Source organism: Ipomoea triloba, chromosome 14, assembly GCF_003576645.1.
Source record: "Ipomoea triloba cultivar NCNSP0323 chromosome 14, ASM357664v1".
Taxonomy (NCBI): domain Eukaryota; kingdom Viridiplantae; phylum Streptophyta; class Magnoliopsida; order Solanales; family Convolvulaceae; genus Ipomoea; species Ipomoea triloba.
Genome location: NC_044929.1, coordinates 15,071,054 through 15,087,126, shown reverse-complemented (window position 1 = coordinate 15,087,126; position 16,073 = coordinate 15,071,054). Strand labels below are relative to the sequence as shown.

General features: G+C 37.6%; 2 protein-coding genes across 2 annotated transcripts; both read right to left on the bottom strand.

The window, feature by feature from the left end:
- Positions 1-5,866: 5,866 nt before the first annotated feature.
- On the bottom strand, positions 5,867-8,421 carry LOC116005151 (ultraviolet-B receptor UVR8-like). Its single transcript, XM_031245405.1, has 5 exons — positions 7,967-8,421; positions 7,494-7,554; positions 7,035-7,252; positions 6,695-6,850; positions 5,867-6,499 (listed from the first exon to the last, which is right to left on the bottom strand). The coding sequence occupies exons 3-5, from the start codon at positions 7,083-7,085 to the stop codon at positions 6,455-6,457; spliced, it is 252 nt and encodes an 83-aa protein (XP_031101265.1). The 5' UTR covers positions 7,086-7,252; positions 7,494-7,554; positions 7,967-8,421; the 3' UTR covers positions 5,867-6,454.
- Positions 8,422-9,291: 870 nt separating this feature from the next.
- On the bottom strand, positions 9,292-13,385 carry LOC116005050 (myosin-11). Its single transcript, XM_031245276.1, has 5 exons — positions 12,758-13,385; positions 12,377-12,667; positions 11,786-11,983; positions 10,294-10,512; positions 9,292-10,199 (listed from the first exon to the last, which is right to left on the bottom strand). The coding sequence occupies exons 1-5, from the start codon at positions 13,274-13,276 to the stop codon at positions 9,627-9,629; spliced, it is 1,800 nt and encodes a 599-aa protein (XP_031101136.1). The 5' UTR covers positions 13,277-13,385; the 3' UTR covers positions 9,292-9,626.
- Between the last annotated feature and the right edge of the window lie 2,688 nt (positions 13,386-16,073).

Sequence of the window (16,073 nt, the reverse complement as noted above, 5' to 3'; positions counted from 1 at the left end):
GTTCATGGAATAGTAAAATCTGACTAAATAAATTTACCATCATCAGCTGTTGTGCGCGTTTCGCGCACAGCAGCCACCCATGCGGGCCGTGCACTGCACGCTCAGGCGTGTCTCACATCTATTTTTTTAAATATCATTTTTTTTTCATCCCCTCCCATTTTCTCTTTCCTAATCACACTTACAAAAACTCCTCAAAATCGTGAATAAACCTCATTGATAAGGATGCTCTAAGCTTCTAACTGGCATCTGAAACTACAATTCATCCCTCCTCTAGTTCCCATGTGCTCTCGCAAAATATTAATAAATGTTTTGGAGCTTTGGTGTTGGTTTTATTTCCCACAAAAAGGTCGAACGGCAGGCCAACACCACCGGAAAATCGACTAACACAATCGAAAAACTAGAGTGACTTCTCAGCCCCTTTTGTATTATAGATTGCCTTTGAGTACAATGAATTGCTTATGCCCCTCTCGAGGCTTAGAACCGCTATTTACACGAGCTAAGAGGGATTTCTCCCTTCGGAAACTTCTAAACTACTTTAGGAACTCTTTTCTTATTACATTTAGGCATTTTCCTAATCTATCTCGACATTCCTTCCATATCTCCGCTTTCCACCGCCAGACTCATTTTAGGAAACCTATTTAACTGCCTTCCTTACACCGCCTTACTTACCTCGGCATGCTTCAAGGTCGGGCTGGACCAACTCATCTCTTTCTCACTCCTTCAACTCGCTCCTTCCTCCATGGTAATTACTTTATTGATTTCAATAGCAAGGTTCAATCACTCAACTCTAAGATCTTCAGTTACCTTGTCACCTCCTTCATGATCCTTCAACCGACCGACCGGTCATCGGCCGACCTACACCATACTATCATATAGTACCGTCAAAGTGGGTCGAAGCCCACGGGTTGACCCGCAACCCGCACGGGTCGCAGGTCGGCCCGCGGGCTAAGTAATAAAAATATATATAATATACATACTATATAATTATATAAATAATTAAATACTCCTAATCCACCCAGCGTCTGTTATAATCTTTTCATATGCAATTTTTCATATGCAATGTTGTTTTGTTTCTAATTAATACGTAATCTGCACCAGCACCAATTAAAAAAAAACAAAAAAAAAAAACAAAACATAATATAGTATAGCATTAAAATTTATCTATTAAATCATTTCATATGCAATAAATGCAATATTGCTTCATGTCTTCATTTATTTTAAATGAGTTAATTCCATTTTTGGTCCTAGATTTATAGGTGTCATTCTACTTTTAGTCAGTTTTTCAAAGCATCCCATTTTGGTCATAGTATTATTGTGGCATGATCATTTTTGGTCCTTTATCAACAAAATTGTTAAAATTCTCATAAATGCAAGGGCATTTCGGTCTTCAAATAGGGATTTTTCAAAAAAGTAAAAATAAAAATATAGCGGATCAACTTACTTTGTAAAAGAAAAAGATCAAAATGCCCTTGTATTTAACGTTATTTTAACGATTTTGTTGAAGGAGGACCAAAAATTGTCATGCCACAATAATACTATAACCAGATGTGGATGTTCTAATAAAAAAAATTCTAAAAATGGACTACCACCTATAAATCTAAGACCAAAAATGGAATTAACTCTGTTTTAAATCATTTATTACTATGCTACTATATACTCCACTAGTCCACGGGAGATTCCTAATAATTTTCTTTTCTTTGGGGTTAATAATACACTCTCAAATATTTGTAGATTACTAGACTTTGCTTAAATTTTTGAAATTTGAAGTTAAAAAAAACAAAACAAAACAAAAACAAAAACAAACAAACAAACAAATGCGGGACCCGCCAACCCGCGTGGGGCGGGCTAGGGTTGCATGAACCCTGGCCCGCTGATGAGCACAAATGATGAGTGTAAAAAGGGTGTAATGTCGTTCCGCTGAGGATTGGGGCTATGGCACGTAATTGTGTGAATTACCAGACACTAGAGTATATGAATTTATAGAGTCCAACCAACAAAGATTGAATGATGTGGAATAAAAGAAAGCAATTGATTAAGGTATAAACTGTATGATAAAAGTATGGGTCAGATTAGGGGGATTGTAACCTTGATGTTCAAACAAACTCAGGATTAGGGAAAGAATAATTAACCAAGGGATATATTGGCAATGCACAAAAGAATTCTACTCAGCTACTTTCGTAATCAATAAGAGAATTAGGCTAAGATTGCCCCACTGTCGTGATGCATCAATCATAACCTTAAGCACCTAAGCATTGTAAGCCCCCAAAATTACCTCTACTTTCATAGCAGGAAAATTAGGTTGAAATTGGTAAGGCTCGAGGTCTCCATCCAACTGTCGTTGTAATGAATCCCTCTCCTAGACTAGCAATTAATTCTGGCCACAAACCAATAAATAGTGCAAAGAAATCCCCAAATCAACATAAACCCTAAGTAAAAGATTCAATCCCTTTATGCAATTAATTACCAATTGAACATCAAGATTAACAATGGATCCTTAATCCAAACCCATAAACGAACTACTCCCGCATGATGGGAGTAAACAAAACAAAGCAATAATTAATAACCATAAACATTGCAAGAAAGTAATAAAGGAATAAGAGAACTTAACTGATAAAGAACAAATCCAATCTTCAATCTTTGATTCCAATCTTGAAATTAACTAATCTAATGTGAAACTAATCTAAACTATGCTAGGGAAATATAAACTAAAAGCTAGGGTTCAGAACTCTGTAAGGGAACCTCCTTCAATTGTAGAGAATAGGTAAAATATATAGGAGGTAGATGGGTCTTGGCCCATTAGGCAGCTTCCAATTCTTTTCCAACTTGTATTCTTCCTTGTAATTTCCTTTTCTTCCAGAACTTGTCCAAAATGTTCCAATATTCTTCCTTTGTTGTTCCTTGTAGATAATTCAGCACTTGGACAATATAACACACAAACAATTCCCAATTTCACTAGGATACAGAAAATAAACCTCAAAACAACTAAAATAAGGGATGAATTATTGGTACAAAATAGTAGATATCACCCGCGGGGCTAACAGGCCGGCCTGTAAAAGCTGGGGCGGGCTGGCCAGCTTTTACAGTACTGCTATCATACCTTCCTCTGAGTCCTCTTTCCCTCTTCATCGGTCGTTCTTCCCGTCTACGCCGAGCTCCTAGTATCTAGCCTTACTCTATCCCCATCATTTGGTATGACTGCCATTCATTTTGAATTTTAAATTTCAGAATTTCTATAGGGTTAAGGTGATAGATATTGAGGAAAAGATTATGTAGTTCATGAAGGTGTACATATTGATTTAATTCTCTAATTTTACACTTTTTCTACTTTTTAGTATAAATTTAGCTTTATTAATGATTATTCTTCTTGCACTTATATCTATGTCCATGTCTCAGGAAGAGTTAATTGAACCAACATTAAAGGGGACACTCAGGATGTGTTTGGTTTGCACATGGGAATTGGAATCGGTATGGGTATCAAATACTTTCTAAAGGTAATAGGTTTTGGTGAAAGTATTTTGCATGTTTGGTAAAAGGGTGGAATAAAAATGATTACTAATAGTTGAGAAAGAAATGAGGATGGGAAATAAAACCCTTATTTAATAAAGGTATGAATTTTTCAATTAATGAGGTATTCCAAACTCATGGTAGTATTCTAAAAACTTACCAACCAAACAATAACAATCACTTTGATACTCATATTTTATACTAAACCTGTCTACCAAACACACCCTCAATGTTCTTGGTTCATGTGCGAAAACACTCACTATTAAGAGAGTGGTTTTGACGTCTTCTTTTGCTGCAGTTACTTACAATGGAAAGCCTCGGACTCCTGACGTGGTAGTTGATGAGACCTGGTGGTCAAGTCCTGATATATGCCGAGAAATGAAGGTTTGCTCATTTTCTATAGCATAACTTACCAAAAAAAGGGAAAAAATCTAGTTATAAATTGTCCCGTTGTTTCTTGTTCTGACTACTGCCCTATTGAAAGCGATAGTGTTATATATATAGTCCACATAACACGCTCTGATCAATTGCCAGTATATATGAATCTGGTGTCGGATCATTTGCAATCCAGAGATTATGGACATGGAATGCATCTCTCTGTTAAGCAACGCAGTGACTACAGAATGGAATTGTTGGTCCAATTGTCGCTAAAGCAGTAAAGCTATAGAATGCTTGACTATATACAGTTTCCGCTAGTAGTACTCTACTTTCTGTTAGTGATTTCCAAAATATATGTTGCATATGTGGTAGGTTTCAATCTTGATTTTAAGAATGTTTTTTTCTTGTTCAGTTAAGCTTCTTGTCCAATTAAGAAATAAGCTTTTGTTGCCAAAATAATTACTTTATGCACATACAGATTTCTAGTGAAAATTAGCTAGAGATGCCCAAAAGGCCATAAGGCAGATTAGTGGTCATCACACCCAAAGAGAATTGAAAGAAACCATGATTCCACCAGTGTTGAAGGGTGAATTATAGAAAGAGTTCTGCACTACTCTGAGATAGTGAAGATATTGCACAAACTTTATCCTAATCTTAAACTTCCTGAAAAGTAAGTTCTTCCCAATGATATCGATTGTAGTAAGTGTTCATGAGTACATATATACTGAAACATGTATGCATTTTGTTTGAACCTCTGCAAATGCGTGGACGACAAGCCTTTCGTGTCTGCATTCCAGGTGTCCAAAGAACGAGCAAATTAAAGAGTTTGGGCGTTGAATTCATTAGCCTCGAAGAAACGGTCGAAAGCTTGAGAGAGAATAGATTTATTTCAACCTCATATGCTAATGAATGAGCTTCATATCTGGTATTATATCATTGCCATATTCTCAAACTTTATCTACATAAAACCTTCCCCTTATCTAGTTTTCTGGATTTGACAATAAAGTCTGGTGTCACCTAATAAACAACTTATTAGGAGAATAAAAATAGAATTAATAGTCTCTGTATTAATTCTATTCTGTTAGCTATAGTTAGAAGTTAGTTAGCATCAAAGTTAGCTATAGCTATAGTTCAGTCAGTTTTCCATTCCCTCCAATTCTATGTATAAAACATTCTGTTTTCCCCACTTGCTGCGTAATGAGAAAATATCCATTCATATTGATTATTCTTCCTCAAGATTAAGCTCCACAACATGGTATCATAGCTTTTAAGCTAGGAGCTCCTTCTTCCCCTACAATGGCTGTTTGGCCTCCGATCAACAACCGATCTGCACCGATCGACAACACAACGGGCAATTTTGCTGGAAATCCGACTGGAAACGCAACTCCTTCTTCCTCTGCACCAGCAACAGGATCCACTGCAACTGAGGTAACCTATGATCCTCTTACGCAGTCGAATCCTTATTTCTTACACATTAACGAGAATCCTGCATTGGAACTCATTTCTTACCCGTTAGATGGCTCGAATTACCACCCCTGGGCTAGGGCAATGACTATAGCCCTTTCATGTAAGAACAAGATACCTTTCATTAATGGAGCTATCAAGAAGCCATCCGAGGACGATTTAGAGAAGTATCTCGTTTGGGAAAGATGTAACAACATGGTGAAATCCTGGATTGTACGAACCCTATCTCTTACAATTGGATGTAGTGTTCTATGGATAGAAATAGCATATGGCATTTGGAGTGATCTGAAAAGGAGATTTAGCCAATAAGATCTGTTTCGGATCGCAAAAATAAAATGTGAGATTTACCAAACAAAATAGGTTGATAACTCCCTAAATGAATACTTCACAAGACAGAAGTTGGTATGGGATGAATTAGCTATTCTTAGACCTCCTTTGGGTTGTGCCTGCACTACTAGATGTGATTGTGGCAAAAAATTGGATGAGGTCAATGAACAGAGTGAGAAGGAAAAACTCTTAATTTTCTTGATTGGGCTACATGAGAAATATACAGCAACTAGGAAACAGATTATGCTCATGAGGCCTCTACCATATGTCAATGAAGCCTACTCCATGATTGCTCAACAGGAGAGGCAATTTCAGTTGGCCAGTGTTGGTTTTGGCAGTCAGCTACACCAAGCAGGTGAAAACAATGTTATAGGAAGTGTGTTCATGGCTAAGGGTGATGGGGGATTTCAACAAGGTTACAAAAGGACGCAAACTGCTAACAAGAGACCAGTGTGTACTCACTATGGTTACACAGCCCACACCCAGGATAAATGCTATAAAAAGCATGGTTATCCACCTGGCTGGAAACCAAGATCAAAAAGCCAAGGATCAGTTAACCAACTCCAATGCTCATTTGCAACTCAGCAACCCAATGTCAAAGATGAAGGCATGTCCTTCACTCAGAATGATTTCAAGAACTTCTTGGAATTCATGCAGATGCAGAGATCAAGCAATGAGGACTTGAATTCACCTCTTGATCAGCCTACACAAGTCCTAGCCAACACATTGTCAGTTGATTTCCAAAATGAAGGTACAATCTCACTCAATTCTGTTAAATATGTCATAGCAAAAATACATAAAATGCTACCATTACCATCTTTTCTCCCTGCAAATTTAAACTATCATAAAGAAGCCAAAGAAGGGACTATGAGCACATAGCAAGTACAGGCCAATAGAGACCAATCTAGGAGCATTAAGCCATTAATAGAAGTACTTACATGCTAGTCCCAAGCATAGAATAAAATCAAGTTTTCTCCAGTCAAACACACACAGGTGAGCATAAATTCTACATCTTAATCACCTGTATAGCTGAAACTTTTTCAGGAACTAAGCGATCATTTCGGTCACCTAAACCCAGATTACCATATCGACCCCAGCCCCAACCGTAAAGCTCGCCATCTTCTGTCACAGCAGCTGTATGTTCAGCACCGGCAGCAACCATTTTCACAGGAACTCCCTACAAGGACATTCCAGTAAGTGAATTGCAACATCATTGAGCAATCACTTTTCTTTGCCAAATGGAGCAGAATAGAAGTTTACACAAGCTTTGCAGTGGATGATTAAAACCAAAATTCTTTGTAAAAGGAAATGAAGAACACAATAGTAAGTGTTGCTCTCTTACTGTACGAAGTATCATTTACCTTCTCTCCAACAGAATAGTAAGTGTTGCCAAATGGATACCTCGCCAACATGATTGCATTTGAACTGCAGCTTGACGCAATGCAATTAATTCCTTCCGTGTAATGTAGGTTCTAATTTGCCTTTGAATGATCCTGGCTGCAATGAAAACTTTGTAGGTTCTTCTAGCATCAAGCTCAGCCATCTGACCAGCCCGCAGAAAGACCTTGTTCTTTCCTATCTGTAAAAATTAGTGGTTTACTAATGTGATGCACAAACACTTACCAATAGAACAAAGTATAAGGCTTTGTAAAAGCAATTATAAAGGAAAAATGGTTAAAAGAAATCTCATAAATTTGACATAAAAAGTATGTTATGAACTTAACTATCCCACAAATGCTCAACACCAAAATATAATATCTCCAGCTTTGACCCATGCTAGAATAATGAAGAGAATATTTAATGAAAACATCAAACTTTACCTGATAGCCTTTCAATCCCATTTTGTCTAAAATCATATGAGATGCAACCTTGTCATCTTGACTGCAAAAGGGGTTAGCAAAGACGCAAAATTACTCATGAAATGGACATTAAGTTCATTTGACAACCCTAGCACATCAAGGACTTAAGAAACATAAAGTTGTTTCTTACTTTCCTGCTAAAACTTCTGGAGCAAGAACACCAAATCAAAGAATAAACTCATAGAAAGTACACTTGGTGGTGTAACCAGCACAGCTAATTCTGATAGCTTCCAGTACACCCTAAGTAAAAAAGCAATTGGATGACTTTAAAAAGTGTAACCTATTCTGTTTAAAACTTTCAAATCCATATATATCGATATAAACCCTCGAAATTTCGAGCAAGATACCAAAGAACTCAAACAGCTTACAGAAAAGCACGAAATCGGAGTCCAAAAAATCAAGGAAATGTCAAATGTCAGTAATGGCCAACTTACAGTAATGTCGGTTCCAGATCAGTATCTTCGGGCCGTCGCGGTGGAGGCGGCGTTGATCACGGTGGTGCAGATCGAAACGACTGGGCCAGGCGTCGACAAATGAAGGTTGTGGCGGTCGCGGTGTCGGCGGCTGTGGTGATAGTGGTGGCTGCGGTGGCAGATTTGCGGAGGAAGACACAGCGGCGGAGGAAGTGGCTGTGACGACAGCTGGGGCGGAGGCGCAGTCGCGTAGGCTGCAATGGTGGCGGTGGTGGCTGCGACGGTGGAAGGCGGAGGCGGTAGCGGTGGAGGCTGCGAGCTGCGCGATGGACGGTGGTGAGGAAATGGTCTGGATGCGGGTAGAGCGCAGAGGGCAGAGATCTGATCTATTTGTTCGAATTTTTTTTTAACCATTAATACTCCATATTTCGCTATCGTTTCTTTAAGAAACGGTAGCGAAATGTATATCTATTATACCTTTTTCGCTACCGTTTCATCTTGGAACGGTAGCGAAATAGTATGCCGTTTTTTTATTTTTTTAAATCGCATCTGTTCCAGCTAACAACGGTAGCGAATTGTTTTTCACTTATTTACAAAATTGCCACCGCGTGTTTTTTTTTAAGAATACACTACCGTTCTTGTAAGAACGGTAGCTAAATGTTGGTGTTTTATGTGCTTTTTTGTACTAGTGGCATGAAATTTTTAGGATGTTTAGGCTATGATTTAGCTCTTATCCTTGTTATTTTAAGTAAATTCTTTTGAGTGATGAAGAAAATCCAAAACCATTATCTAAGAGCACTGGGTAAACCCTGCATTATGATCTTAGCTGGTAAAGGATCACAAAAAGATAAACCAACTTAAGTTACTTATATGTGGCGGTTATGGTGCGGTGCTTCGGGATCATGATGGACGATATGTGACGGCTAAGTCCGGTCGTCTATCAACTGTTCAGGATCCTTTCATGGCTGAAGCATTGGCAGTCAAGGAAGTCCTATCTTGGATTAAAGCTGTTTGGCACGTTAATGTTATTGTTGAATCAGATTGCTTAAATTTTTGCCTTGTTTTTAATTCCCGTACATTAGACCTTTCTTATGTTGGTTTCATAGTTAAGCAATGCCGTGTTTTGGCTAGGGACATTGGGAACGTTTCTGTTCGCCATGTCAAGAGGTTAGCGAACCATGTGACTCATGTGCTTGCACGGGCAACTGGTTCTTTGTCTGGCCTGAGTTCGTGGGTTTCTATCCCTCCTTGTATTGCAGATTTGGTGGTTTATTAATGATATTTGAGCTCGTTTAATTCAAAAAAAAAAAAAAAAAAAAACCCTTAAGTTACTTATAGAATCAAAAAGGTCAATAGGTAGCTCCCACTAAAAGTCAAACTTATAACTTTGTAGTACACAAGTCAACCTGCTGGGCATAAGGAATGTTGAATTAAAGAGTGATTGACTATTCTAACCACTTTTCGGAACGCACCTTTAGCTATTTATAGTGGTGAGGGAACAGATAAAATACAACACAAATTTCTAACTATGAAAACTAAGAGCATAAATTATTCCAGAGGAAGTCTTCTCTTCACTGCGGCTAAGAAATCTATGAGGGAAGCTGAAAGGGAGGGAACAGATAGGCATTTTGGCTTTCATTTGTTATCCAACTCATTCACTCAACTCTTTTATCTCAAGTTTTCAAATGCAATGCTCTACTACCTTGCCATGCTCAGGGCTGTGCCAAGGAAAAACCGCCTTGCTGTTCTGCCTCACCAAGGGCGAAGAATTTGCAACATCTCGAAATGGTGATCTTTTAGGACCAGCCACTCCATCATTGTGTGTCTGCGCTTTTCTTCTTTCGCTAGGAGAAAGCTCTAACTTGCTCATCTTGTCATTGTTACCCCGAATGTTTTCCTTGAGACGTCTCAGAAGCATGCGTTTCTCCTTCTCGATCTGCTTCGCCAAAGAAATCGGTGGCGCTTCTTTGGTGGGTGTCATCTCCAAAGTTCTCTCAGCAATAGTCTTGCCCCTTCTGTCATCAACAGCCTGGTTTTCCTTCCCTCGGGAGATCAGTACCCGCTTTTCTTTCTCAATCTGTTTGCCTAGTGGAGCCTTGGGTGAATTCGGGGTTGATTTTGCTTCTCTGGTTTGATCATTGCCTTGCTTTGCCCTCCTCAACTTTTCAAGACTTTCTTTAGCTGCAGATTGTTGCATCTGCAGCTCTTTAACCCTGGCTTCAGAGGACAATGCTCTCTCTTTCCATTCTTGCACCTGACAAACAGAAGCCAATAGAATTACAATTCAGAATTTAATAAATCTCTTCATGCAAATCATTATAAACTTTTAAACAGAGAAAGAGACTCACTGTAGACTGCAGGGACTGGATTTCGCGAGCAGATTCAAGCGCCCTGTCTTCCCAGAAATCACGAGAAGCTTGGAGTTCCTGCATCTCTTCCCTCACCTGCCCGAGCATTTCTTGCATTTGCGACCATTGCTCTGTCTCCGCTTTCACTTGCTCTACAATCCTGCGTACTATTGCTTTACAACGCCCAGAACATCTGTTCTCCTCCACCGGCATTGCCTCCTGCCAGAATCAGTAGTATTTCACATATCAGAAAAAAACTCAACTTTCTTTAGTAAAACACCTGTTTGTTTTTGAGAGCAGGGCTAATCAATGCTGTCTTAGATGAATATTGTTTTAGCCTTTAATGTACATAAAAGCTGAGCCAATTCACATTGATACCAATAATACAATCAGAACTGAAATGGATGCTTTTACATCCTCTCAGAAGCTTTGTCGGGTCGGGGCGTGGGGGCCCTTGGGGTTGGGGATTCAACCTTTTTGGGAGAATAACTGAAATGGATGCAAGTGAAGTAATGCTCAGTCCAGCATTAAATGCACAACCTTCTTCTCCCAAAGGTTGAATCCCCAACCCTAAGGGGCCCCCACGCCCTGGCCCGACAGAGCATGTGGGAGGAAGTAAATCACGATAACTCAGTGGCTCAGCAGACAGGGCCAAATGCTAGTGCGCACAAGAAATCTACCCACTTTGGGCATAATCCTCACACTATCGTTGCCGAATTTCGAATCTTGGTCTCTTTTCTCAAATGCTGCCTACTAAACCACTAAGCTAAGCCCTTGCAGGCATTAAATGCACAGCCTTGCTAATGCATTTACCATAACCATCAAAATCGACAGGCATAATTAACTTAAAGACTTCAAATTGAAAGAGACAAAAGAAATCAAAATGCAGGAGAAAAAGAATGTAAATTGTCTTCTGGCAAAAACCCAACAGTATGCCTGTAACCATTGGTGATTGGTTAAAGTCTGCAGAAAATATCATAAATATATGATTGAATACACAGAGCTCTTGACATTTAATGGTCTATAACTACCATTTTTGTGAAAGAAAAACAACAATAAATTATGCATTAACTATACTCTAATAATGAAATGAAAGTAGTAGGGGTAAAAGGAATCAAGAAAGTGGTCCAAACAAAACAAGCACTGGTTTTTAACACAGTGTAGGCTATGGGAAAGAGAACAGTAGCCAGAGTGAGTGCCAGACCGCCAAATGAACCATATTTGTACTTCAATTCAATATACCAAAGAAAAGAATGGTATCATTTAAAACCTTTCGGTTCAGAATTCAGAAACAACCGTGGTTATAACAAACCAATCAAGTACACTGAACAGCCTACATGCACGACGTACAGAACTATTAAAGATACAAAGTACGGCCAAGAAGAAAAAATTAACGTGGTACTATGAACAATTTGAAATAGTGATACAAATGAACAAGTTTGAAATGGGAACATGCTATAACAGTGGGCATTTTAAAACCAAAGAACTTTACCTGATGCGGTTGTCGGGTGGAGAAAGCCAATGGGTCAGAGAACTCCATTTGCTTGGAATTGGAATTGGAAGTGGAAGTGGAAGCTGAACTAGCAGCAGAGACATTGGCTGCAGTACTAGAAATTATTGCTCCATATTCCTCCTCCATTCTATCTAACATGCATTTTGACAGTCCTTCCATTCTCCGTAATAACTCAACCTGAATTTCAGATCAAATCAAAGAAGAAAACACCAATACTAAGATACTAGCTAATATATGACATAAGTAAACCTCTTAAGCAAATACTTTTATTGGTAAATCAATCTCGGGAATCTATGGGAAATGGGGTTTGAACTTGAATCTCCCTAAGACCCTAACTAACTAGAATTACAAGATTATTATGCAAAGTTATGCTGATAGACAGACTACGGAGCTTTGGCCATTACTCACACAAATACTATGAACCATTGCTTGGCTTGCTTAAGAACGTCGACAATTAGTATTGGAATGCATACATACTTATCTACATTTCGTCATCAAGCAAGGAAAGGCAACAAAAATGATATGCAAATTAAACAGAAGTGAAAATAGGAAGGCATGTCTAATTCTTACATCAGTCGATTTTTGGATGGTTTTGCAGGCAGAAGTGGTGTGAGTTTGTTTGTCGATTTCGGGGGCATTGAGGAGGAGGCATTTTTGATCTGATAATCCACCCAGCTTTTCCAGCCTTCTCTGCAACAGGCATGCTTGCTTATCAAAGTTGCTGCTGCATTTCTTGATTTCAAAATCCCTATTATTTTTCTTGGAGCTCCTTTTCAGCTCATCTAGCTTCTCTTCCAAATCCTCAATCTCTTGTTCCAGAATGGCATTGCCATTCTTTCCTTCATATATTTTCTTCTTTCCCTGTAATTAAATCCAGTAATGAAGATTAGTGGTAGTGAAGCAATTAGACCTAAATTAAATTCACAGAAGATTAAGGGAAAGGGGGCTAACAGAAATAAGGGTCTGAACAGCCGATCTGAGAGTGGTTTCCATTTGAACTCGGTTTCTCTCCAGCTTCTTCAGAGCAAACTCTCTCTCCATTCTCAGGAAATTACACTCCGCCCTCAACATCTCCGCCTGAAACCGCCACTTCTCCTCCGCAAAATCCGCCGCCGCCTCGACGCCGTCCTCCACTCGCTCCCTCCTATCGCTGTCGCTATCGGCACACGAATTCGCGGAGTTGAGAACCACAATGGGGACAACCCCAGCCCTGGAGAACTCCCTCTCCTGGCCGAACAGCCTCTCCAGCTTCCCCTTGTAGTAGTACTCCTCATGCAGGAGCTCCATGGGGTTGAGCGAGTGGCGGCGCCACTTGTGGGAGGAGGAAGGGGGCTTCTTCGCGGCCGTCTTGGGGCTCTTCCGGCGAGGCCTCCTGGGCAAGTGGATGATTTTTGGGGTGGGCGGCGGTGGCGCCGCCTGGTTCCATTTCATCCTTCTCGTTGAAGTAGTTGTGGGCACACCCGACGACATTTCTCTCTCTCTCTCTCTAGACTCTAGTCAAATACAGTACAGAGCAGAGATGAAGCCTGAAGATAATGGAAGTTTGAGCCTGTGTGTTCAGTAGAGCTGAGTGGTGGAATTTGAATTCAACGGTATGGACAGACAAACTATAGGAAAAGAGGGCCTCTATTTATATACCACACTAGGGACTAGGGAGGGAGTGGTAAATATTTTCTCCAAAACACTTGCCATAAATTTTACTTCGTAACACATAATAAAGTCACATTTTATTTCCTTACGTCTTCGTCTTCCTCAATCGTGATGAATTTTTTAGAAGATTTTGCATGTGTGATTAGAAAAGAGAAAATGATAGTGAAAAAAAAATTTAATTGTATTTATGCGCCCAGGCAAGCATGTGCAGTGGTGCGAAAGTTGCGCCTCACGCACGTGAGGCGCAACCTTTGTAGCACAGTGGGGCCCACCTCTGTATGCCAGAATCTCTATATTTGCAGGAGAAAAATATCATTAAAAACTCACCCCCGCATCTATTAAAAACCCAACATTTAATTTTTACTATTCTAAAAACTCACCTAATACCACTAATGGAGAAGGCCTTATACTTACCAAACTAGTCATAAGTGTTATGCCATGTACACTTACAATAGTTTACTCGACTTGACCATTTAAACCTCCGACCAACATATTTCAAATGAATAAGTAGGGTTTCGATAAGAATGATATAATTCGAACAATTGAATCATCTTAATCCCGTTGTTACTGCTCTAGTGCTCTAAGCATCTAACAACTCAATCTCACTGAGTGCCCTAAATGAGCCAAAACCAATTTTAATTTTTATAACTTGGCAAATGCCCCTAGGAAAAAATAAATAAATACTAACTTTATATGTATTCAGCTTTGTTATGATAGTGAAATCAAACTATCTATCAAGTAAAAAAAAAAAAAAAAACTATCTATCAAGTCAAAATTATATATTAACATCTGATGATAAATTCATGAAATAAAATAAAATAAAATAATAGTGTTGACTCAGTAGAAAGTAATTTTATGATTTTATTTGTGTTAGGGTTAAGTATTGGTCTTATTTATATAGCTATTATTTTAAATTTTTTTTTGTGAAGTTTAAGTTAAAAAATGTATCAATGGGGAAGAAGAGTAGATGAAGTTGTTGGTATATATATATATAGTATATAGATATAGATTGCATTATTAGGGGCATAATGAGTTGACATTATTAATTACCCTAATTATTAATGAGGAATTTAATGATAACAATTATGCACTACTTATGCCTATACCGAGCTGCAACTTGCAATCAATCAAGAGGGCAACAATAATGCAATTGGAAGAATGCATGCATCATAGTTCAATTAATCACAGGAATGAAGTTCGGGAAGAAAGATGACTGATCGAGTCTCATCAGTGACAATGTGGGAGCAACCTCTCAAAGTGAGGGGACTTTACTCTGTCGGCCTTTTCAGAAGAGTTTGATTCTTGTTAGCATTCTCTTGGTTATAGGAACGGAGTTTAGCTAGTGCACACTTTTGGATAGTAACTACAAGTTTCCCTTGTCACTAAAAAAATGATAACAATAAAATAATAATAACAATAATACAACTGGATTAATCCATCCATATAATATTTTAAAAATTAAATTAAATTAAAATTCATTGAAATTAAATTGTATCAAATTGATGAGAATTGAATAAATTGTATTGAATGACATTGTTCAAAGATACAGATTACAGGGATATATATAATGGGAGAATCTCATGCAAACTAGAATAGGTAATCACAGGAAGCCTAGAATAAGGAGTCATAATCTGACTCAAATACATAGAGTCCTCTCAGGCAAACTAGAATAGGGAATCACAGGAATATATAGAGTTTTAATAAAATTAAAAATAAGTCTTGTTTAAAATCGTCCACATATAATTTTCTAGTTAAAATGTAATATTTTCATATAGACCCCATAATAAGTATGACATTTTAGCTATGAAAAATATTACACATCTACGTGATATTGTTTCACAGAAGACCTAGTTTATCAAATTAAACAAAATCACTACTTTGAGATAGGTTTCAAAATTTTTCTAATTGGGCTCTACAGTATGTTACTTTTTATTATTTTATTTTAATAATAATGAATATTGAATTTTTGAACTATTTTTTATTAGAATATAAAAAGGATCGGAGAATGTAAGATAGTGAACTTTATTAGTAGTTTTCAATTTATTAAGAAAAGTAAATAAACAAATAATAAAGTACAAATGTGGAATCACACAACTAAAGTTTATAGACTAAACTCTCAAAATTTACATGTTAAGCTTTTTTTTAGCATATATATATATATATATATATATATATATATATATATATATATATATCTAATCTAAAAACATAATAAGTCTCAATCAAGGTTATATCCTTGATTTATGTCCCTCTTTTTGGATGCTAATAAATATGTACATTTTACTTTAAATATTGTACACTTTAATGTTATTAGACAAAATTGTCCATACTACATTCTTGTTATACAAAACTACTCTTACACCGTTATAACACAGTTACTTTTAACTTCATCATTATTGCCATACACCTATATCTATCATATCTTTTCTCTATTCTTTAATTGTCATTTTATTAAAATTATTATATAATTAATTTAATGGTTGATTATATTTTAATTAAATTTCTATTAATGGTAAATCATATATGTGTGTATAAAATACATATATTTTTTGTGTATATATAATTTGAATTATACATTTTAATTATTTATATGTATTAATATTTTAATATTGGGCAT